At 40.1% G+C, this 23,960-nt stretch overlaps 1 protein-coding gene across 13 annotated transcripts in view; it reads right to left on the reverse strand.

The window, feature by feature from the left end:
- RABGAP1L (RAB GTPase activating protein 1 like) overlaps window positions 1-23,960 on the reverse strand; it is a 225,614-nt gene that overhangs the window by 24,639 nt on the left and 177,015 nt on the right. For 9 of the 13 annotated variants that reach the window (XM_054979085.1, XM_054979079.1, XM_054979081.1 and 6 more), the window contains one exon: window positions 5,669-5,761. In XM_054979085.1, the coding sequence (XP_054835060.1) occupies window positions 5,669-5,761 (93 nt within the window). The other 4 variants (XM_054979093.1, XM_054979094.1, XM_054979092.1 and 1 more) reach the window with 4 other exon arrangements.

Consider the following 23,960-nt stretch of genomic DNA (forward strand, 5'->3'; position numbering starts at 1 on the left):
GAGCTATTACTGACAGCTAATTCTGTGAACCAACAGGGATTCTGAACTCTGGTTTCCTGAATGAGGGATATAAAAGGCCATTTTTTAAACCAAGAAGAGTTTCAAAACCAGCTTGTACTAATGGTTGCATGCAGCTTACGTATCATTTATTCAAAGGAAAAGAATATTTATAAACAGACACACACTGTTAAGTGCAAGCAGGCAAGGTTTCATAACCTAGCAGGAAGAACTTGCACATTATTGGATAAGTCAAAGAACTCAATGTGAAAATATTTAATTTTATTGGACAGGAAGGGCTGGAGATCCTTCTATCTGCAATGATAATTTGCTGCTCTTTTCCACAGTTTCCTGTGGGAAGATTCGCCAACCAAGCATAATTTCCTGTTTGTGATGATGTGTGATTAAATGCGCTCCTCACCAAGTCAGGAGGAGGAGGTTGAACTCAAAAAGTGCCCCTCTGTGAGCCAAAGAACAATTCATCTGTACCTTTCCTGCAGCCCAAGATGTTCCTCTCACGAACAGGGTTGTGTTTTTTGAGGGCGGGTGGTGGTGGCAGAAAGGATCCATTCTGCCCCTGAAGTGCCACTCATCATCGTTCTTTGGCTCACGCTGCCTTTTGAAAGGCATGCCGTTTTTCATTTTTTCCCCCATAGCAAGTATGTTATTAAAGACTAAGAAAATCTCTGAATATTCTGATGTTATTTCAAAATACATATGTTATAGTGAATGTTCAAACTCTGGTGAATGCTGACAGTCCCAGGTAACTGTCATCCTTGTCTGATAATATCTATTCCCTCCACTTTATTGGAGATGATACCACTCAGTACTGACAGTCACTTTCAAATGACTGTCACCATTCACTGGTGTGTGAGTTTTCAGACATTCACAAAACATTTCCTGGATCTAAGAATGGCAACATTCACCAGAATTCAGACCTTCACTGTAACACAGACTTGTAATTCACTGAGATTGGTGATATATTTTTTCTACTTAATTTTTCTTTAAATCAAATGTGAAGATTACTTCTGCAGAATCCTAATCCTGTACATTCCAGTTTTATAATCTTCAAAGTAACCAAGTATATTCTTTCAGTTAAATAGAGGCTATTTTAAAGATATCTGGTAAATTTTCTTCTTGTATTGTCTTAGTAAATTATGCACTGATATGGCTAATATCATATCACTTACCACTCTGAGCCCTGTGGCGCAGAGTGGTAAGTGGCAGTACTGCAGTCCAAGCTCTGCTCATGACCTGAGTTCGATCCTCGCGGAAGCAGGGTTCAGGTTGACTCAGCCTTCCATCCTTCCGAGGTCAGTAAAATGAGCACCCAGTTTCCTGGCGGTAAAGTGTAGATAACGGGGGAAGACAATGGCAAACCACCCCGTAAAAAGTCTGCCAAGAAAACGTCATGATGTGATGTCCCCCCATGGGACAGTAATGACTTGGTGCTTGCACAGGGGGACTACCTTTACCTTTATGGCTAATATACAGGGCCGGATCTAGGGTTGCCGGCACCCAGGGCAACCCTTGTCTGGCCTTCCCCACGCATGCACGCAGCCTGCGTGTGCTCCCGGTGCTGTGTGATGATGTCACTTCCATGACATCATCATGCAGGGTGGGAGGCATGCAGCCCACGGCGCAAGCCAGCCGCCCCAGCACGTGGTGCGCTGCGGAGCTGGCGGCGGCAGCGCAGGCGCGTACTGGGGCGGCTGGCAGCGCGGGCAGCTGAGCGCAGGGCTGGGAGGCCCTCCGTGTGGTTCGCCTGCCCCGCTGATCGGGCGGCCGGCTTGCCACGTGCTCCCTGTCCTACACACGTGGCAAGCCAGCCGCCCCATTGGCGGGGCAGACGGAGGGCCTCCCAACCCTGCACTCAGCCACCTGCGTGCTCCCGGCGGCTGGCAGCTGTGCCGGCTCCCCTCTTTGGTGGCGCTGGAGGCATGCTACTCCCCCTGCCCCCCTGTCGATCTGGCCCTGCTAATATACAACTTAATTTCTACTATAATACAGGTGTTACTTGCACAGGGGACTACCTTTACCTTTATGGCTAATATACAACTTACTTTGTACTATAATACAGGTGTTATTAAGGAAATCTTTGAACATTCATTATGACTGAAATATTTCTTTGCAGTCAATGGATACTTCACTCTTAACATTGCATAATATATAGATTTCTCAATTCTTCTAGCTGCTTTTTCTCACCATTTCCTTTCCACTGTATTGGCTTGTCATCACTGGAAGAAGCAAATATGTAGGCTGCATTCAGATATTACAAAAAATCTTGGGTTCATGATGGGATAGAACTTGGCTTGTTGCTATGTGTATGTGGTCCCATTCCTCCCACAAGGAACATAACTGAAGATTTCCTGATTTCGAAAGCCTTTCAGTCAAACTCCAGTTCGATGAGATTTTCTAATGCAGGTACTTGGTCAAATTGGCTTCCTCCCCTTAAGGCAGGATTCTAAACTTCCAGTTTAGAATCCTGGTTTGTAAGGCCCAACAAACCTCCAATCATACTATGTAGAGAAAGATATTGTGTATGCATAGCAACAAGCTAGATTCCTGTCCATCATGAACTTACAGAGACTTGTCATGATATTTGAATGAAAATAATGATTGGCGAGCTTCAAGGGTATGATCTTATGCACACTTATTTGGAAGTAAATCCAGTTTAATTTAGATCGTCTTCTAAATAAACGTTCAGAGGATTCTGTTGTAAACTATATACAATTTGGATGCATAAAATTTGCTTGATCAAGAACTGCGTATTATCTACGGTTGTTGTGGATTTTCCGGGCTGTATATCACAGAGATCTCTGTCTTTTGGTGCTACACCTCTGAAGATGCCAGCCACAGCTGCTGGCGAAACGTCAGGAACTACAACGCCAAGACTACGGCTATACAGCCCGGAAAATCCACACCAACCATCGTTCTCCGGCCGTGAAAGCCTTCAACAATACATGCGTATTATCTGGTCCTCTAGAAGTTACACAATATTCTTGTGCGGAAGTAGACAATTAAAAGTAGACAAATTTCTAAAAACCTGTGTAGTTGTGTTTACACCAACTGTATATGTATTCTCCTCCAGGTAAGTGAACTTACAGCGCAATCCTAAAAAAAGTTACTTCAGTCTAAGCCCACTGAAATCAATGGGCTTAGACTGGAGCAACTCTTCTTAGGATTTCACTGTTAGCGTTGCAATGGACATGTTTAAGAGTAACTCATACACAAAAGCTTATATTGAAATAATTATTGGTCTTTAAGCTGCTACTGAACTTCTGGTTATATTTACTAAAGTTACTCATACTTAATCAATGGACTACATTAGTTACAGCTTTGATTTTTAATGGGCTTGTGTGACTAACTTTAGTTGGATATTTCATCAGCAGCTTGTCTGGCTCTTAAAAAGCAACAGTACCTTTCTATTACAAAAATAATGAACCAGTAATTTAAACGAGTATGCAACTAGAAGGGACATTTTTCAAGTTAATTTTTCATTAATGCAAGAACATGTCACCATGTTATACAGAACCTTTTACAGTGTAATCCTAAACAGAGTTACTCCAGTCTAAGACTACTGGTTTCAATGGGCTTAGATTGGAGTAACTCTGCTTAGGATTGCACTGCTAATGCCCATAAAATCTGATTCTTCAACTTTCAGAGCTAAGAAATGATTGCCATTGGCTAGCCGTATTAATAAATACATCACTGTAATGTCAAAACCAAAGATGGGGCTTTTCAGATCCATTTTTAACTCTTAACTGGTAATACGGGCCCGGGGTTCATTTTTATGTTTATATTTATTTTAAAAGTTATAGCCCACCAATGTCGCTCCCTGGAATGCTCAGGGTAGTTATACATACAACTATATAAGATTAGTAACAAATACTGAAATATTTTTCATTCCTATCATGCCCCATTGCAAACAATTACCACATGAGATACATTCTTGATCTATGAGAAGACATGTAGACAACTATTGTCAGATTATTAGTATTCAATGTGAAACACCTGATGAAGCCTTCCAAATATATTTTTATATATGGACTAGTCAATCATGAAAGACAGAGAATAGTACAACTTTTTTTTTTAACCTTTCACCTTATTTCACTTTTACTTCATTTTCTGTCACTTGGCACTTTTTTGCTATTGCGATTTAAAAAGAAAGTAAAAAACTTTACTGTGGATCTGCGGGGGTTACAAACAAGGAAAAAGAGAACCACATATATTTATATTGCTTAGAGTCACTCTGAAATTGCTACGCCTTTAAATAAATCCAAGTCTAGAAAAATAGTCTGTATCTATACGGCGGAGGAGTCCCCCTGAAGAATAGTGGAAAGTATTTCTGAATAATGCTAACTGAACAAATAGACAACTGCTTATATTTGTCAAGCTATCTTGATTGCAAAGCAATTATTCTGACCTAGAATCCAGTTATGTTTCAGATGAACACAAGAAGAACATTTCTTGCTTTATACATCATTAGGCATTCTAGTACATAATGGATAATATAGATTTATATTTGTTTGTGTTTTTATCAACCAACCAGGAATCCAAATATGGATTAGGACCATATTAACGAAAACTGGGAAAATACTTTATTGGATCAATTAATAGTTAAAAACACTGCAAGCCTGCAAACTTAGTATCTAACATTTAAAAGGCATATTTCAAGTATTCAAAGCACTTCACATACATTATCTCCATACTCCTTACAACAGCCCTGTAAGGTAGGCAAATGTGAGCATCATCATATGAAAGATGAGTCTGAAAGAATAATGGCCTGCCTAATACCACTTAGTGAGTTTATGGCTAAGGTAAACAAGATTCAAGTCCAGTTGCACCTTAAAGACCAACAACATTTCTAGGGTATAAGCTTCTGTCAAAGCTCCCTTGGTCAGAGCTTTGTCTCTTAAAAGTTTATACCCGAGAAATCTTGTTGGCCTTTAAAGTGCTACTGGACTTGAATCTTGCTCTTCTACTGCAGACCACCTGAAACTATGGCTAAGGTGAATTTGGGACTTCCTTTCTTACTTTTAACTTCTCTGATTCAGAGCAAAGATATAATAAAAACAGAATATAAAGCTTCTCCTTAACAGTGGTTTTCACTTTATCTAACCATCATGGGTGAACAGTTTGATCTAAATGCACCTAATCTGACTCTCTTACTCTATGTGACTGAAAAAGCCACAAACACTAACAAAGTTTGAGAAAGTTTTGCATTACATAGAAAATTATTCAGCCAGTCAGTCTTGGGAGCATTCGCCTTCCTAAGTGTGCTTGTGGGTAGTAGACCACACACAACTTTGTCTAAAGCAAAAGGCACTCTCTCCTTTGTGTGTCAGTGGTAGAAAATCACTCTGTTTTTCTCTGCATCTCATGAAGTTTCCCAGAAAAGCTCAACTGTAGAACAGTTACCTATAAACACACAAACTGAAAGAATAAAAGTGTTACATGTGGCTGCTTGAAGATGTCCATTTAATGGTTTTAAATGAAATATAAATGTGTATTTCAAATAACTATGAAGTTCCTGAAATAAACCATTTTTAATGAGCTACAGCATACAACATATTAGTGCTGTATAAAGCCATTCTTTAAACTAAAATTGTTGTTTGTTTTGCTGTAACTGAGCCAAAGGACAGTGTCAGAATACTTTGTGTCTCATTACCTTGTATCTGTCCAGAGGGTCTTCCTGTTGCAGTTGGTTCTCTCGCATCGTTTGATATTCTCTCTCATATTTCTTCAGCTTCTTTGTGGGCACCTATAGGATGAGAAAGAAAATTACACTAGTAATGTCAAAAGAAACACTCAGGGAGCAAACAGAATGTTATAGGCACGTGCACATGCGTGCACACACACACAGGGGAATAGGAGATCCGTACATTCTTAATAAATGTTAGCAAGCTTGTGAAAGCGTTCAAAATTCAGGCAGTGTCTAGATTGAAACTATATGTGTAGAATCATCTTAAAGGAGCATGAGATATACTGTTACTATGACTAGCAGGGTTCAATAGCACATTCTACCCACCAGTACAGAGATATGTGATAGTGATCAAGAAAAAGTCGATTGGAATAATGTATCTTGCCACCCATTGTGACAATAATCCAAGCTCTCCTCCTCCTTAAAACTGCCTTCCAGCTGAATAGCCCCTCTAGATACATGGGACACGGACCCTCCCATTCCAACATCCTCTTGAGTGCTTGTCCCCCACAATGACATTTAGTCAGTCCATTTGAGTGCATCTAAGGCCCCCACCACTGGATTCAGCTGCCCTGGCTGCAGGACTGGCAGCATAAGACAGGGAAACATTAATTATTGCTCTGCTTCCATAATGGTGTATGTATTTTGCATCCATATAATGAGCAACCAAAAGTCAAGAATGAATGATTAGTGAGCAACAGAGTATTTTGAAGACATTGGATTGGATCCAGGTTAGGGTTTCTGTGGGTACAAGGACGTCCTCCCACAGAGTAAGATTCAGGTCCAGTAGCACCTTTAAAGATCAACCAGATTTCCAGGACCTGTAGCAGGATCTTGCTCTTCTACTACAGACCAACCCTGCTACCCACATAATTCCTTGCCATGGCAGCCCAAAATGCCACCCAAATCTTATTTCTGGCTCCAGACTCTCGGAGCAAATGGGGAAACTGTGCTTTATAAAATGGAAATTCTTGTGCCTGCAAAAAGTCTAGTCCAGAGCAAAGCCCTTAAGTCCTGCTGCTGCTCAAGAAGGGCATGGGAAAGGCGAAGTGCACCTGTGCCATCTATGGTTTCCTAAAAGGAAGTCTCTGGTACTACTTCCAGGTACTCAGCTTGAGTGCAGACAGATATCTTGGAAGTGGGCAGGCGAAAGAAAGAAAGAAAGAAAGAAAGAAAGAAAGAAAGAAAGAAAGAAAGAAAGAAAGAAAGAAAGAAAGAAAGAAAGAAAGAAAGAAAGAAAGAAAGAAAGAAAGAAAGAAAGAAAGAAAAGACTTTAGGCACACAAGGGCTTAAACATGTGGAGGTGAGCAACAGGGACCATGTGTGTGATCCTGCCTTCCCCTTATCCCCTATGCAAATAGCATAGGTACAGGGATTATGAAATCCAAAGCTAGCTCTTGGGGAGATGAGCTCAGAAAATGGCAGTTTCACCGTCATGTTTACTGTTTCAAAGTATTCCTCTCTGTCAAGTTCCTCCAATGAAAGATGAAAAATCCAGGCTTTTCAATAATTTTCATTCTTTGTAATAAGTAGGTAAATAAACGAAGAGCAGTAAGGGTGAGGGAGAATGCACCTTTCCCGATCACCCAAGGCACCCTTATTACATCAGCTTTCAGGTACAAACAACTGACATTTTCTTTATTTATAACCCTGCCTTTCTCCCCAGTGGGGACCCCAAATGGCTCACATCATTCTCATTTCCTCCATTTTATCCTCACATCAACCCTGTGAGGGTTTGACTGAGGGTGTGTGACTGAGCTTCCATGGCAGAGTCAGGACTTTAACCTGGACCTCCCAGATCTCAGTCCAACCACTACACCATGCAGGCTCTCCCATACCCCCAAACTGCCAATTTTCTGGCAAAATGCTTAAAATATTTTTCATTAGCAATCATCTGTGAGGGAAGACAGGGAGTTGGGCCTAAGCAAACTATTGCCTCTTTCCTTTGTACACTAGGTTGGTAAAGCTGCTGCAACACATTTTAAATTCTAACTTGGATTTTTAAGAACCGAAGACCAAAATGTCCTTCTGTTGCTGCCTTGCTGTGCTGATGTGATTCTTACTTCGAATGTGCTCAGGGAAACAGCAGATTCCTAGAATGGTTAGTTGCTAGGATACCTCTTAAAAGCATACATCTTGTGTTCTATGGAGCTCAGCGACTGCTCTTCCATCAACGGAAGCAAGATGACAACAGGAAATACAGGGAAAGAGGATGAACTGAGGACAAAAATTGTTGCCATCAAGGGCAAGCAAAGCCAAAGACTCAGAGATGTGGGCTTTATAGGCAGGTGTTAGAAACACAAGAGCTGTTAAACGAACCATGATGCTTTTCTTTAGAGGTTTTTTTTTTAATTACACTGGATATTTAGTAGTTATTAGTTAATGGCATAAACAGTAGAATTTGTATTCAGTCTTATTCCACAGACATACTTTCAGGAATACCAAATAAGATTAGAGAATCCTGAATAAAATAGGGATACCAAATAAATCAATGCAATAAATGCAACTACAGTCTTTTAAAAGCTGGCTGGCTGTTCCTGAAAGTGCTTTTCTCTCCCCCCACTCCCAATTTCCCAAGGCTTTCCTGGAAGGGAAGCAGGACAGAGGGGGAGTGGGAGAATGAGTGAGGTTTACCCTATTTCTAGGTTTCCCAGATTTGTCTGATAGTAGTATGATGTTGGTTGTTGGTTCTGTTCAGCTTGCAACAGTGTCCTTCCTTGCTTCAGTTTTGTTTGTTGACACTGGTTCTGTTGGGATTCTATGGTTTGGGGGTTGGTTCTGTTGTACTTGCATTGGCCCTGGGTTCTGCCTGCATAGGTTCTTTGGGTGACACCGATTCTCCTGGGCTTGCAACAGTGTCCTTCCTTGGTTCAGTTTGGGACTTCTGAGATTCTCTTGGTTGACATTCATTTTTATGGGATTCTCTGGTGCAATGTTGGTTCTCCTCATGTCAGTTCTGGTGGGATTCTCTGGTGTGATGTTGGGCTCCTTGTTTCATTTTGGTTCTGGTGGGATTCCCTTGCTTCATTTTGGTTATGTTGGGCTTTGTTGATTCAGCTAGCATTGGGAAGTAGCTTTTGGCCAGAGGTTTCCCCTTTGCTTAAGGTTTCTTTGCCTGGGAAACTTGGGAAATGTTTCCCCCATAGAAAACAATGGAGAGTGGCTGTGGGCAAATTGTTCAGGGCTCCACAAAACTGGACACCTGGTTCCAATCTTCATGAAATTGGGGGGGGGGGGCTTTAGTGGATAGATAGGACTAGGTTCCCTGCAAATTTGGTGAAGTTTACTTGAAAAACGTCCCCCCCCCCGGATAGTTTCCCCACAGGAAATAATGGCTGAATATATTTGGGATTCCTGGATTAAACTGAACCTGACCCAGATTTCAGAAATACTGAATATTTATGGTATTCCTGAATACTAGAGTTCAGCACAGAACACACAAATTAAATGGGAATGAAAGAACACACTTCCATTCAGTCCATTATTAAGCATAGTTAATGTAGGTAGGTAAAGGTAGTCAGTCCCCAGTGCAAGCACCAAGTCATTACTGACCCATGGGAGGACATCACATCATGACGATTTCTTTTCTTTTTCTTTTTTTTTAATTTAATAAATCATGACAATTTTTTGGCCGACTTTTCTTACGGGGTGGTTTGCCATTGCCTTCCCCAGTTATCTACTCTTTACCCCCAGGAAACTGGGTACTTGTTTTACCAACCTCAGAAGGATGGAAGGCTGAGTAAACCTTGAGCAGGCTACTTGAACCCGGCTTCCACTAGGATCGAACTCAGGTCGTGAGCAGAGCTTGGGCTGCACACACTTCCACTGAATAATGGACTGAATGGAACACACTTCCATTCAGTCCATAATTAAGTATAGTTAATGTAGGAATGTCTAAACCAGACTGATATACAGACTCCCATATTTTGTAGATACCTCTGTCATTCTTGCTGAAAAAGTAAGACAGTAAAAGCATATTAGCGTTTAAGCTACAAAAATAACTACTCTATTCGAAGTAGGGGGGAATGCAGTAGAATGTTGATGGGACACAATAAACCCATTCATTCCTCTATTAATCAGCAAAAAATCTAATCTGAGGAACAGATATACTAGACATGACACAGCAGAAGGCAATGCAAAAAACCTCCTATATGAAGCCTGATTAAACAGAAGGTCCCACAGAAAGGAAAGGGAAAGTCCCCAATGCAGTCCCAAAAGATCGGTCCTGTTGTTCTAGTAATATTTATTGGTCCCACCATCAGGGTTCCAACACATAAACTTTACAATAGTTGAGTGAGAAGACAACTTTCAAGCTGAGAAGGAACCACGTCACTGGCAATGGCCATTTGGACCTAATATCACAATAGAGACACAAGTAGTAGTCAAAGGCTTCTATTAGTCAGACTTACTCAACATGTCAAGTCACTTCTGAAGCTAAACAGCGGGTTAGAGAACATGAGTTTTGATAGATACAGTTTCAGGCTACATAGGTTTATACCACTGCCATTCCAAAAGCAACACAACTCTGCTATTTAGTTTCTGCAAAATCATCCACTCTCTATTGCATGCCCCCCCTTTGTTCTTTCTCTATACAGACACTGCAAGCAAGTAAATGAGATTCCATCCTTGTGCCGAGACACCTCCACTCCAAGATTATAATGGCTATAAGTCAGGAAGAGATACAAGACAATGCAGTTTTCTAACAGCAGATTCCTTCAGTATATTCAAAGACTGATTTAAGCCCAATAAATTGAATATCATCACCTTTACACGTGTATAATACAAGCAGGATAGGCTAGAGTTAACACTACTTCCATTTTTCTTGTTATTGTCTAAATGTTAAAGAGGCAGCAGCTCAAGTAAATGCATTGTATAGTGCAGTAAAGTACACACTATTAAAAAAAATTATCCTACCCTTTTCTTGAATCTATTTGTGTTCAAATGGACTCCAGGGACACATCTAATGCAGTAGTTCAAACCCACTCAGCTATTACCAGGTGAACAAACAAAAACTGTATGTTGCTAAAGAAAGCCAGAGCTATCATTCTACTGGAGTGCAATCTTCATTATGGGGGCATTTGCTTTCTAACGTCAAGACTGAACCTCTGCTCAACCCTTCCACCTTAGAAAAAAGACTAGGCAAGACAGCCCAAAGAGCTTCCATGAACTCGTCACGGCTTAATTTCATATTTAGTCCTGGCCTTAAGTGCATGCATACAGTGTGTGTGCATATCATTTTAAAATATTTTATACCGTATACATAAAATATAACATACTCTGTACATACTCTTCCCAAGCATATTTGGAATATAAGGGTATAATTCAGCAGAATCTCTCTTCCACATAAATGGAGCAGTGCAAGAGGGAAACTGCTTGTTGTCTTGTGGCACTGCACAACACAAATTCCCACTGGACTTGCCTCAAAAGAGAAGTCAGCCTCTCCACCCCACAAATCCCTGCATGAATCTCAGGGAAAGAAACAAGTAATTCCAATAACTGATGCAATGCCCGAAGTAATGCAACCACTGACCAGTTTAATTAATAAATTAATCAAAGCTTTAGCTGATGCATGATGCGACTATTTTAATCAGTGAGGTTTAGAATAAAGGAATGCTTATTTGATGAAGAGGGCTGTTTTGCTTTGTGTGCTACTGTAATAAGGAATGAAACAATATTAAGTATGGCCTTTATTTCTAGAGAAAGCTTTTTGTTTCTTGTATTTTCACACACTTTCAATATTGCAGAAAAGTATCTGCGCAGTGGTTTTAGTACTATACACAGCATTTTTATACCTGCAGTAACTGTGATGACTGCATTCAGACACTACTTCTTTGGGGGCACTCAGAAATCCTAGGGGTTGAACTACTGCTTTCCAGCAACCAGTTATGAGTTTTCTGGCTAGTGCTGATGTGGAAGTGCGGAGACTGCGAGGGTCAGCAATTCTTTGAGCTCCCAGCCCTCTGAAGGGAGGGGGAGCTGATTCTGTCCAGTTCCTCTGAGATGGGAGTTGCTGATCCATTCTTAGAAAACCATGAGGGCTCTTCTTTGTGTTACCCAAATGGATGTAAGAAGGGGTTCATCCTCCTAAGGTATACTTGTACCCCAGCAAGGGGCCCACACCCCAGTTTGAAAAATACTAGTGTAGCTAAGGCACATGATACATCTGAATGACAAATGTTATCTACTACAATTGCTCTCATCATCACCTACCCACTCACACAACCATCCTCACCACCTCACACACTAGCCCTGACATGAGACTGGCAAGCTCTGTGTGTTTTGTTCAATGGACTGAGTAAATGCTTCTTCATGCGTCTGTAGGGTTGCCAGCACTGGGTTGGGAAATTCCTGGAGATTTGGGGGTGCAGCCTGAAGAGGGTGGGGTTTGGGGAGGGGACGGTCCTCAGTGGGGTATAATGCCATAGAATCCTCCTTTCAAAGCACTCATTTTCTCCAAGAGAACTGAACTCTGTAGCCTGAAAATCAGTTGTAATTCCAGATCTCCAACATGCATCAATGCTAATCTTTTTTGCCAGCACACATTAAAAGGAGATGTCTATCATGATCATGATCTATCTGCTTGGACATTTGTACCCACACATACATTCATTCTCAAGGCTAGATGTCTCTGAGACTAGCACATATTCTGCCCTATATGGTTTGTCCCTCCTCCAGTTTGCTCTTATAACAAGTTACACTAAAAGAGTCTGATCAGCCTCACCGGAGAGTAGGGGCTTGATTTCCAACTCTCTAACCCAGAGGTAATCACTCACCAGCTCAGGAGCCACCCATGGCTCTTCTGAGCACCATTCCCAAACATGGCATCTTTTCAGGGAAGTGGGCAAGGCTATTGCCCAATGAGGTTGGCATTTAGCACAGAGAGAGGTTTTAACCACCTCATCCCTCGCAACACTAGAGTTCAACTCAAAGAGCACTTTAAACATAAGGAAGCATTTATCTTTTAACATTCAACCTAATAAAGTGTGCTGGAGAAGTTGGAAGCTTTTTATGTCATAAGTGACCTGCAAGCCCTTCCCCTCACTCTCGATACACAGGTGGAAGATGAGACCACCCGACATGCACAGTGGTACTCTGATTATTTAAAGGGTTATAGTTGTAGATTTAATATTAATACTTATATCTTATTGCATGAATATGTTTGGTGGAGTAGCATTCAGTGTACAGTAGTCATGTGGCTCTTTGAGTTGATGATAATTGTAAATGTGACTCTTTGCAAGCTGTGGAGTGAGCGCCATTGCAGGGAATCTAGATATATAGTAACCCAGCCTCCCCAAAGAGGAAAGTAATCAACAGTTGAATGTACATATGTCCTCAATAGACAATAGACATAATTAGGAAAATAAGAAGTTATTTAAGCAGAAACATTTTTTTATTTTGAGATATATAACAGACTTCCATTATGTATTTTGATATATTATCCATTTGTTAAAAATGATACTGGCTATGTTGTAGAAGTGGTGAAAGGATATAATATTGAATATGTAGCAATAATGAAACTAATAATGTAGTTGCAAAACAGATTAGTTACGAAATTTGTAACTTAAAATGTTGAATATAAATGTACCCTAATATAAGTATCATTGTATATCACAGACAGTGTCTTAAAAAAATTAATGAAGGGAATATTGGGGAGAAATACTTGGTGTTTTACTTATTCTGTTATATATAATTATTTCTGATTTACTCAATTATACTACATAATCTCTTTTTTCCTTTCTACATCACCTTTTATTATCCTGTTTTTTTAAAAAAAATAAAAGATATATTATTAAAAAAATAGTTATGGCTACTTAACATCACACCAAGGAGCATAAGATGACCTATACGAGGTCATCTCATTTTATTTACCACACAATACTTGCTCTTTGTCAGTTCTGTATCAGTACATTTTATTGGGGTAATTTTATATGGAAAATTAAAATTACGTTTCAAATGACATAAATAAGCAAGATCTTCTATAGTTAGGGTTTCCAGGTCCCTATACACTCCTGGTGGGAGGGGTGGACCTGGCACTCCTGGAAAGGGGGACTTGGCACTCCCAAAGGGAGGGGGAAACTGGCAGTCTCGTTGGGAGGGGGGACCCAGTGGGAGGTGGCAAGCCCTCCGGAGATCGCCTGCCACTGGCAGGCACTCCTGGAATACGGACGGTATGCATGCTCCCAGGGGTCGTGATGACATCACTTCCTAAAGTGACGTCATCATGCTGGCTGCAGGCATGTTCCCACGCTTTGCTTGGGTCAATTTTGGCCCCAAACTGGTCATAATTAAGCCCACACAAAGTGCAGGAGCTTGTCCATGGCCCGCATGATGATATCACCCCTGGAAGTGACATCATCATGCATGTGTCAGGAGCACACACACTGCACGTATTCCTGAGGTGCCTGCTGGTAGTGGGCAACCTCTGGGGGGCTTGCCATCTCCCACTGCTTGCTGGCAGTTTGGCAGGCAACAGGACAAATCCTTGGGAGTTTGCCCACCACCAGCGGGCACCTCAAAACCCTATCCATAGTGCTTGGTTCAGTATTAAAGAGTGCTGTTTGGGACTGTGAATATACTGCAATAAAAATGTTGTATAAAAGATCTCACAAATGCAAAGCCTTCCAATCATTATTTCCCTTAACCACGATATAGGAATTCATAAGCCAGCACAAGACAAGTCAAAAAGCACTTGTACTGAAGCAAAGGAATACGGATATAAATTTCTCGGAACTTGTTGCATAATTTCACTTTCTACGAGACCCCACCCTAGTAAAGACATCCACATTGTTTGTTTTTACTGGGCATACTTCCCAAATAAAAGACCTTATCAGTTGGGCAAGATTCCACAGAACCTGCCAGTTAGAAGTCACCAAGAGGCAGAGACTGGCAGTAAGAGAGAAAAGACACTCATCCATCAATAATCTCCAGCAACTGACAAACATGAGCTCCTTAATGATCAACCTGTTCCTAACTGAAGCTTCAGTACTTGATGAAACTTCTTTCCTTATGCAGGAGGACAATCTCTGCATTCCTCAGAACTTTCATTGGGTATGATGAAGTTTTATGTTTGACTTTAAAATCCTTGAGGTGGAATAAACTAGCAAAGCAGACTATAGTAAGAACAATATTAACTGTAAGAAATAACAAGGACAAAAAGCACCACCTTGCTTGCCAGGCTCTCCTATATATTCCTAAATTTTTAAATTCTAATTGCATGATGAATTTTAGTTGTTCCAAGATGTTTGCGATGCCAAATGTGGCTGAAAAGTTTGGCACAGATATAATAAACAACACTACTTATCAAAAGCTAAAACCAAATACTATGATAAAAATACAGAGTGTGTAAGATTATCACTATACAAAAGGTACAGCCTAAAAATACAAAATCACACTGAGAGAACCTTTAGACAAGTCACTGTCTTTACCTAACTTATGCCACATGGCTGTTGCAAGGATAAATTGTAATAATCCCATGCCAAGCTGCATCTATGAGCCAAGCTATGCCTGACACAGGTTGGACGCTTGTCAGCTTCCCTCAAGTTTTGATGGGAAATGTAGGCATCCTGGTCTTGCAGCTTTAATGGAGAGTCAAGCTGTAAAACCAGGACGCCTGGTTCCTCCTCCATCTTGAGACCGATGAGCTTCTAGCTGAATTTGCATGGGGCAGTCAACAAGTTTGGATCATGATCACAACATGCAACACTTCTCTCCATTGAAGTGCCATCTTTTCCCCTGCCTCTCTTAACTCCCACAAACTACACTCCCAACAGATCACACTGGACATTGCCCAGTACTTAGCTACTTATAGTTACATCCTTCTAAGTCCATCGATGTTCTTGTTGCTTAAGATAGCACTATTAGTCACCAAGAGATCCAGTCATGTTGATACTCTACCAAAGAAACAAACATTCTATGTACTAACATTTCTCCCTGGATCCTTCCACACTTTGGCCGTTTTCACACGCACCAGTAAGATCACGCAGAACTCATGGAATGAAGCGTCTTTGTAGCGCGATTTCCTGGCACAATCCCCTTTAATGGTGTGATGATGTCAGAAATTGCACCATTAAACGGGATTGTGCCAGGAAATTGCGCTAGGAAGACGCTTCATTCTGTGAGTTTCACACGATCTTCCAGAGGCTTTGGCCACATGGAAACAGCCTTTGTTCGGTATTTCATCAGTTTCCACTACTCTTTGAGCTGAAGTGATTTCAAAAGTTGGTTCCATATTACAAGCTTTCCTCTGTGTCCTCCCTGCCCCCCCCACTGTTTTCTGAGTTTATTTTATTTATTATTTTATTTTTTACTCAGATAAGAGGGCTGTATTGTAGAGGGGGGGTCTCAGATGCTTTGCTAATGAGTTAGGGACCATAGACTTCATCACTGAGTTGTCTTACGTACTATCTTTTGCTTTAAATATGTGCTCCAATGAGCTGCCTGTGCTTCATGTTGTCTAATGTCGTCCTAGAATTCAGCATTTCTTCAACTATGTATTGGATTCTTGCTAATGCTGTCTTTGTAAACATATTTACCCTATGGCATTATGGAAATGCCCTTGATACTAACTGTACTAATCTCACACTGTGTAATCTGCCTTGAGTCTCAGTGAGAAAGGCAGACTATAAATGACATAAATAAAATTTTAAAAGTAAAATAAAAATTAACCCTGGCTTTCCTTTGCACATTGGAGCTAGTGGAAGATCATTTTTCTCTGATGTTAGCACTTTCCACTGAGTTTGCAATACACTGCCCTGTTTATTTTTTTCCACATTGGTGAAAATACCAGGATACTGTTGGCTTCTGTGTAGCCTTCCATCATCCTTCTTCCAGCTTTGTGCCTTAATAATCCACATAGAAAGATATTTGAGGGAAGTTTTTAATACTGTGCCATCTACAACAGCAATCCATTGTTAAAGGGTACTAATGAAGTTAGGAAACTCACAAAGCAGAGACTGGAATATTCTGAAATATTCATTTTAAGCAATGAATCCCAGGCCATAAAGGTAATTACCAAGGTTTGCAAAAGAGAATTCACATTAGACAAGACCGAATAGCATACATATATTTTGGGTTAGTTTGATTTAATTCCTCTGAAATCTGGTCCATACTACAAAGAAGTAGTAGGATTCCCTGCCAAGGTAAATGACTTTCACAGCAAACCTAAGACATGATTATCCAGAATCTTCACTCTCATTATAATGTCAATTATTTTATCCTTCTTCCAGAGGCTCCCATTTTTGTTGTACCAGTGGCTGGATTTCCCAAAAGGAGAAAAAGAAGACAATAATATCTTGTAGGCCTATAAATGTTTTATTCCTTTTCCTGCACTTATAATGCAATTGCAAACCCTAACATAAAGAAGTCAGTACATCTTCCATGATTTCTTAATATTGAGGACTTGCACTGTAGAAATGCCTTGCTGTCATTAGCAGTTACACCAAAGACAGGGTCAGAATAGTCTATAACATTTTTGTGTGGTATGTGATTTTGTGTGGGAATACTCTGGGTGGGAGCTTTTGCAACAAGATGCTGGTGAGAGGGAAAATTCCAAGAAATGAAGTGCTCAGTGAAATTACAAGATATTAAAATACTGTTGAGGCAGCAGGGAAATCGGACAGAATCTAAATTTTAACAAAAAAACTTCTTGCAAATTAAGAATAGGAAGCCTCAATACTTTTCTGGCATCTTCAGAAATATTTCAGGGAAAATAAAAAGTATTCTACTTTTGTACTATGGGCAAAAAAATATTAGATCTGCCTGATGTTTTAGTATTTCATCCAGCTTTTAATAAACAGAAGTGCACATTACATTATCATCAAAAACTATATCCAGCCAATACAGTGTAACAGCAAAGGGTACAAGCTGTGAGACAGAAAATCCCTCTTCAAATCTCCTTTCAGCCACAAACTCAGTAAGTGGCAGTAGACAATTACCTTGCTTGCAGCCATATTGCAAAATGATGATAATATAACCAACCTCTCTTAGGATGATTGTAGTGGTGCTTCAACATTCTAAAGAACAATAAACTAATATATTTCTGTTTGGTATAAATATTATTTTTCATCTATTTCTATTTTAGTAAAACTCAACTAAAAAGAAACACTGTATAAAGAAAATATCTTCTATTCTTGCTTCTCTTAGTCGAAAAATGGTAGTAATTTTTTCATAACTGCTAAGATTCTATTTCCCAACTATGTATTTTACTAGCCTAAGTGCTGTAAAAATTGCAGTCTTCTGTCTTAATAAAACTTTCTTATCAAGGCCTTCCTATTATCCAAAACTAATATGATTTCAAGAGACAAAACCAATATCCAACATAAATCAAGCCAATAGACTTCAACAGATGAGCAGGTATGAGGCTTTAGGCTTGAATCACAATTTCAACATAAATCAGAGTAATTGGACAGTTCTGATGCACTGGGACAACCCTGTCTTTCACAAAAAAACAACAACACCTTATTTATGGCTCTTGTGTTAAGTTTACCAGAGGGGAAGGACAGGAGGGGAATGACACGGGGTATGATAGAAATCTACCCATTATCCATTTATCTGAATCCGTTGACGTCAAAAATAGACAAAAACTAATGGCTTGCCATCACAATCTTGGCCTCTGTTGGCTAGGCACAGTCCCCACTGAATTTCCTTCTCTAGGATTCCTCCTCCTCTACCCAAGGAAGGAGTGATATGAATGATTGTTCCTCACCTTCACTTGGTCTCACGACACTGCTCAAAGCAAAACTTAAATAACTGTTTGAGAATATTTTACTTTCTCCTCAGATGTGAGAAGGGGGGTTGGGAAGAAAGTTGTGATGTCTGTATGGTATGGAGAGCTTTACATGAATGGAGTACAGGTAACAGAAACTTGACAGGGTTGAAAAGGGATGAAATAACCACAGTCAACCTGTTAGAGAAAAAGGATGAAAGTTAAGGGATCTTCTTAGGAGGGGGGAGCAAAAGAGTAGGAGCTATTCTGGGGTAGGTTGATTTGGGAAGAAAGAGGAGATTAAAGCAGGATTATGAAACAAAACTATGTATTTTTGGACTTCCAATTTTTAAATGTTTTACATTGCACTTAGAATTTGCTTCTAAGTATGTGTGACTACACACACACCTTTTTATTTTATATATATAAGAGGCTACAACACAGCCCCTGAGGGGACAGCCTTTTGTTAGAGAGATTCACTCAGAAATCGGTTCTTTATTTAAAATGTTTAAAAATAGGGGGGGGGGGAGAGAATAAATCAGCGTTGGTGCTGCACGAAAGTGTTTGTACTGCATAAAAGACATTGACAGAACACACACAGACCCAAAATGTCCCATCAACACTTGTTGGATCTTGTTTTATCCCTTTCAGAAGAAATGAATACAAAATAAACTCTACTTGTGGACTCTATGTACTCAAGCGCTGTATAATATTTGTTTAGGGAGTGTACAGTCTATGTTCGTGGTCAACAGAACTGTGTGAGCATACCTCAGATATCCATATACACTGGGGGCTGATGCAAATACATTGGGGCTTTCAAATGGAAGGTACTTCAGTTCTGGATTCATCCGGATTATACCATTTTAAACCTCTTTAAGCTAGGACTGTGAGGATAAACTGAGAATTAAAATTCCCCCGGGTAAAGCTACTCAGTTCTCATACAAGCAGCTCAATAGCCAGTCTGTGTTCGATCCTATGAAATACCAAGTATTATATACAAACACTACCTTGTCATCTCAAAGCTAACCTTTACCATGAGTTTCCATCTCTAATGAACTGGACTATGTAACTGCAGCTGCTCACATTGCCTTTTCTGCCTTTCTCCTCACTTCTATAAACATAAATTCTAAATATTTTGTATAAACTGGAGACTTGCTTCTTACTTAAGCTTACCACTCCTACAAGTAAAGCAAGGCCAGCCATAGGCACAAACAGCTGCCTTGAGGCATCAAAGTCTGTTGTTTAGTGTAGCAACTCCAAGGTTGAGCAAACCAGCCCTTCCAGCGAATAGCAGTCGGCCACATATGATTAATCTCACTGGTGCATGAGAGAATAACATTTGTGAGTGTGTTACGATAGCTATGGGGAATCTCAGTGAGGGCTAAAGAAAGCAGAGCAAGGAGAAACCCCTTCCTATAAACATTAACAATAAAATGGAGCCAACAATATTTCACAAACTGGACACCTACCACACATTTAGGTTTGCTGATTGCCACCAAGCTGGCCAGAAAATCTTCTTCATACAGCTGGCTAAAAACATGGGAGTCGTAGGCCACCACAATGGAAATTTCTTCCATCATTTTGTCAGCACGCTCTCTGTTAGCAGTGGCCAGCAACAGACTCAGTATCCAACGACAGAGAATTAGCTCAGCTCTATGCCGGTTGCTCACACCCACCTGAAGAGACCAAGTGGGTGGAGTGTCACAGAAGGAATGGAAAAAAAAACACACACACACACAGCAGCCAACCAGATCAGCTTCTGTGTGTTGCTTTCCTCCGGTAGTCTCTTATCTTTGCAGTAGGAGTCCAATTTAAACACCTGTTCATATGCTCAGAAAATATAAAAACCATTCACTATGGTAATCTTCATTTTAAAAATAAAACTTTTACCCATATGAAATTGTAAAAACGCAGTGAGGTAACTATTTGACAATTCAAATTCATTTCTCATGAGTTTCCCATAAAACTACATTTTTAAAATGCAGTATTTTGCCACATGTAAAAAAGTTTTTTCAGTAGAGGAATCTAAATTTCTTACAAAGACTTGCTTTAAGGATTTCTACAGAAGGAGCAAAAAAAATCTGCCATCCATGGAATGTTTCAGAGGGTCTTATCAGATACCCAGAAAAAAGTCTGCTTCTCTGGCAGTTTTGCTCTGCCTGGGAGCTTTCCCCCCCTTTTTCTTTTCTGTTTGAATTATACTGACATATAACAGAAATATGACAACTCCATCAGTCTTTGTGATTGCTGTCTCAAAAATATCTCACATAGCTGCAAGAGTACATTAACTAGTTTTCTTCATTATTAAAAATCAAACAAACCAAGATAACACCGCAGGATAAATTCTTATCCAAATAACATTTACTCAAAGTAAAATTTAAATTCTTGTTCAAAAAGCAGAAGAGTAGGAATTCAAATGATCATTTTTCAGGCATGTGAATCCTCCTGTTATTTTTAAAATCAAAATGGGGGCTGGTAATTTCAGACTTTATTAATAATAAGAGTTAAGCAAAAATGACAGGACTGAAAAACTTGAGTACTTTGAATTATAGTTTTATGAAGACTTGCAAAACCATGTAAAAATCCATGCCCCCAAGTTCACAAAAGTCTATAAATTCACCTTCACTCTGAAAAGCAATCCTTTTAGATTAACAAAGAACAAAAATTTCCAAAGTTCTCTTCTCATTTTATATACAGTATCTATTTTGCCTTTTTCTATAACATTTTGTTTCAGCAATAAAAGATCCAAGATCTATAAAACGATAAAAGCATGTATTTATCACACACGGGGGTAATATTTCAGATGTTCTAAAAAAAATCCTTTGGCATTTCCTAGTGCAAGCTGTTGTTCACACATTGTCACACGGTTGTTTTTCGGAATAAAACACAGTATCATCCACTCTCCTCTTCTTTTCACCCTGTCTTCCTTGTGTGTCTCGCTCTCTGAAAGATTACATGTATATTTTCAAAAGCCACAGGAGTGTTGAATAGAGAAGTTGGGTCACAGCCACAGCATTCAGAAGAAAAAAAATCCACTTTAATAAGGGGCGGGTAAAATGACATGTTATTGCTAGGAAACAGCAGAGAATTTTAATAGGCTTAAGGCAGGCAAAATGCAAAGCTTGAAGGAGAAATTCTTGTGATTACAACAGCTACTGATCATATTTAACTTGCAAAGTACGAAGAAAAATCAATTTGATTTGAAACTTGCATGAATGCAGTTTTGTGCTGCTGAGGCTAGGTTAGCCTTACTTGTTTTTCCAGCAGAGGTAGCTCAGATCCAAAGAGTAAACACAACAAGACATTCTTCTTGGACGTCATCGGATAAAATTCCTACCTCATATTTGTAAAACCGCCTCTCTATTTTTCTAAAAACTTTATCAGATCCTGGGAACCTCTTCAACAAACATTTCCCCCTCTGGTCTGGCTTCAACTTCCTTGTAAAAAAACGGCTGTTGTAAGTGAAAGCTGTTCTTCCTGCCTTTGCAGCTTTCTCTGTCAGTGTGACTCAGTGTGGGCAGGAGATAATGCGCTTATGTGAAGTGAACAAAGACACCTGTTGTAGGAGGAGGTAAGGAGTGGGACTTCCCATGATCCCACACTTCTAGCTAAGCTGTGTCTGCCAAGGAGGGATGAAATTACATTTAAGCAGAGATGTGTTTCAGTGACATTTAGGCATCTCTTTTAATTAAAAGGACACTTAAATTTGTGATGGAGGCAAAGGATGTAGGAGAGGAATGCCAGATTGCCCCTCCCAAATAAAAAGTCTGTCAACATCCAAGTCTTCTGAATCATTTAAAGTATTACAAGTCAGGGAGGGAGAGACTGAGGCTCAGTGGAAGAGCATCTTGCTTTGCATTCAGAAGGTCACAGGTCCAATCCCCAACATCTCCAGTTAAAAAAAGGACTAGGCAGGAGGTGATGTGAAAGACCTTTACCTAAGACCCACCCTGGAGAGCTGCGGCGTTCGACACCAACTGTAGGTTTTAGACAGTCTTCAACAGCAGTCTCAAACACGTAACATTGCAGTAACTGAATGAAGATGTTATCAAGGCATGCACCACAGTGGCAAGATATTTCTGCTCAGGAATGGCCACAGCTGGCTCACCAGCCTAAACTGATAAAAGGTGCCCCATCACTGTCACCTGTCTATTGAACATGAGGCTTGGATCCAGCAGCACCCCCAAGCTACAAACTTGCTCCTTTAGGCAAGTGTAACCCCATCCAGAACAGGACACATCCTAGTTCCCAGGTCAGCACTTTCCCCCACCAGTAGCATGTCCATTTTGCCGGGGATTTGCAGTTTGTTAGCCCTCGTCCACCCCAAAAGTGCCTCCAGGCCACTAACCACTTCTTCCTTGCCTTTCCTGCTGCTTTACATTAGCATACTACAATGATATTACATTAGCCATGGGGGGATGAGGGGGTGGGTCACATACTGTTTCCTTCACTCTGAACTTTATCCTATGATCTCAAGCATCTGAACTTGATCAGGCATTTTTTTAAACAGTCTTAAAATAACCATTCATTCTTGTCTTGACATGATGCCACTTGCTATATACACAGCAAGGCAGGATGTGGATTTTCAGCTGCCAACAAGTTTCTTTGGGTTAAGGCGAAGGTAGCACTTCAGAATGAACAGTACAAGTCCAATAATCTGCAGTTTTCACACTAAAGACTTTGCAGTTGTGTCTGAAACAATGACAAGTCCTCACTACATCGAGATGAGATTGTTAAAATATTTTATTATTACCACTGTCCATCAAACAGAAAACTATGTGAAGTCTCCTTAAATGCTACCAAATTACAATTCAGGTGTAAAGCAAGAAGTCATTTCATATAGACTTCATGGTGCCAATGTGTCCACACTTCACAGCTTGGCGGAAAAATAAAATAATATAAAGGCCCATTAAGACAAGGCACGTACAATTCCAAGCCATCCAGACAGTATTTAATTGTCAACAGTACAAACATTTCTTCTGTGCGTTCTATCATGGTTTCGGGGCAAACCAGTTTTGCCAGTTTCCACTGCACTTCAAATTCAACCACGGAAAGGTCAAAAACTGCCCCAGAAGCATACAATAAGCATATTATAGACTTGTGTCCCTTGCTTTGTGATTGTCTTGGCACCCATTAGATAGTATCCATGACAAGGAGGCCCAGGAAGAAAGCTGCTGGTGTTATATTAAAGGTATTTTAAGATTACATCACTGTTTTAGCAAGTGAAAGTATGCGACTGTAGAGATATGCAGGTCTTTAAAATACAAAAAAGTGCAGCATAGCAATCTCAGAAGACAAGTATCTTCCAGGACAATAAAAAAGGGTTTGCATCTTTTCGTGAAAGAGATTAGAAAGGAGTGACTATGCATAACATCTGAGAGGTCAATACAAAGCCTTCCTAGATGAGGCTGATTAACACTTCTGTTTCAACATACCAGTGTGTCCCGCCCCCTCCATAATTAGGGAACTGCTACTATAGCCCAATATTTGGCTATGAGGGAGCCTGTAACATGTAACTTAGTTATTATCAGTCTTTTAATGTCTCAATTCAGAGAC

This window comes from Eublepharis macularius, chromosome 5 (genome assembly GCF_028583425.1).
Source record: "Eublepharis macularius isolate TG4126 chromosome 5, MPM_Emac_v1.0, whole genome shotgun sequence".
NCBI lineage: Eukaryota > Metazoa > Chordata > Lepidosauria > Squamata > Eublepharidae > Eublepharis > Eublepharis macularius.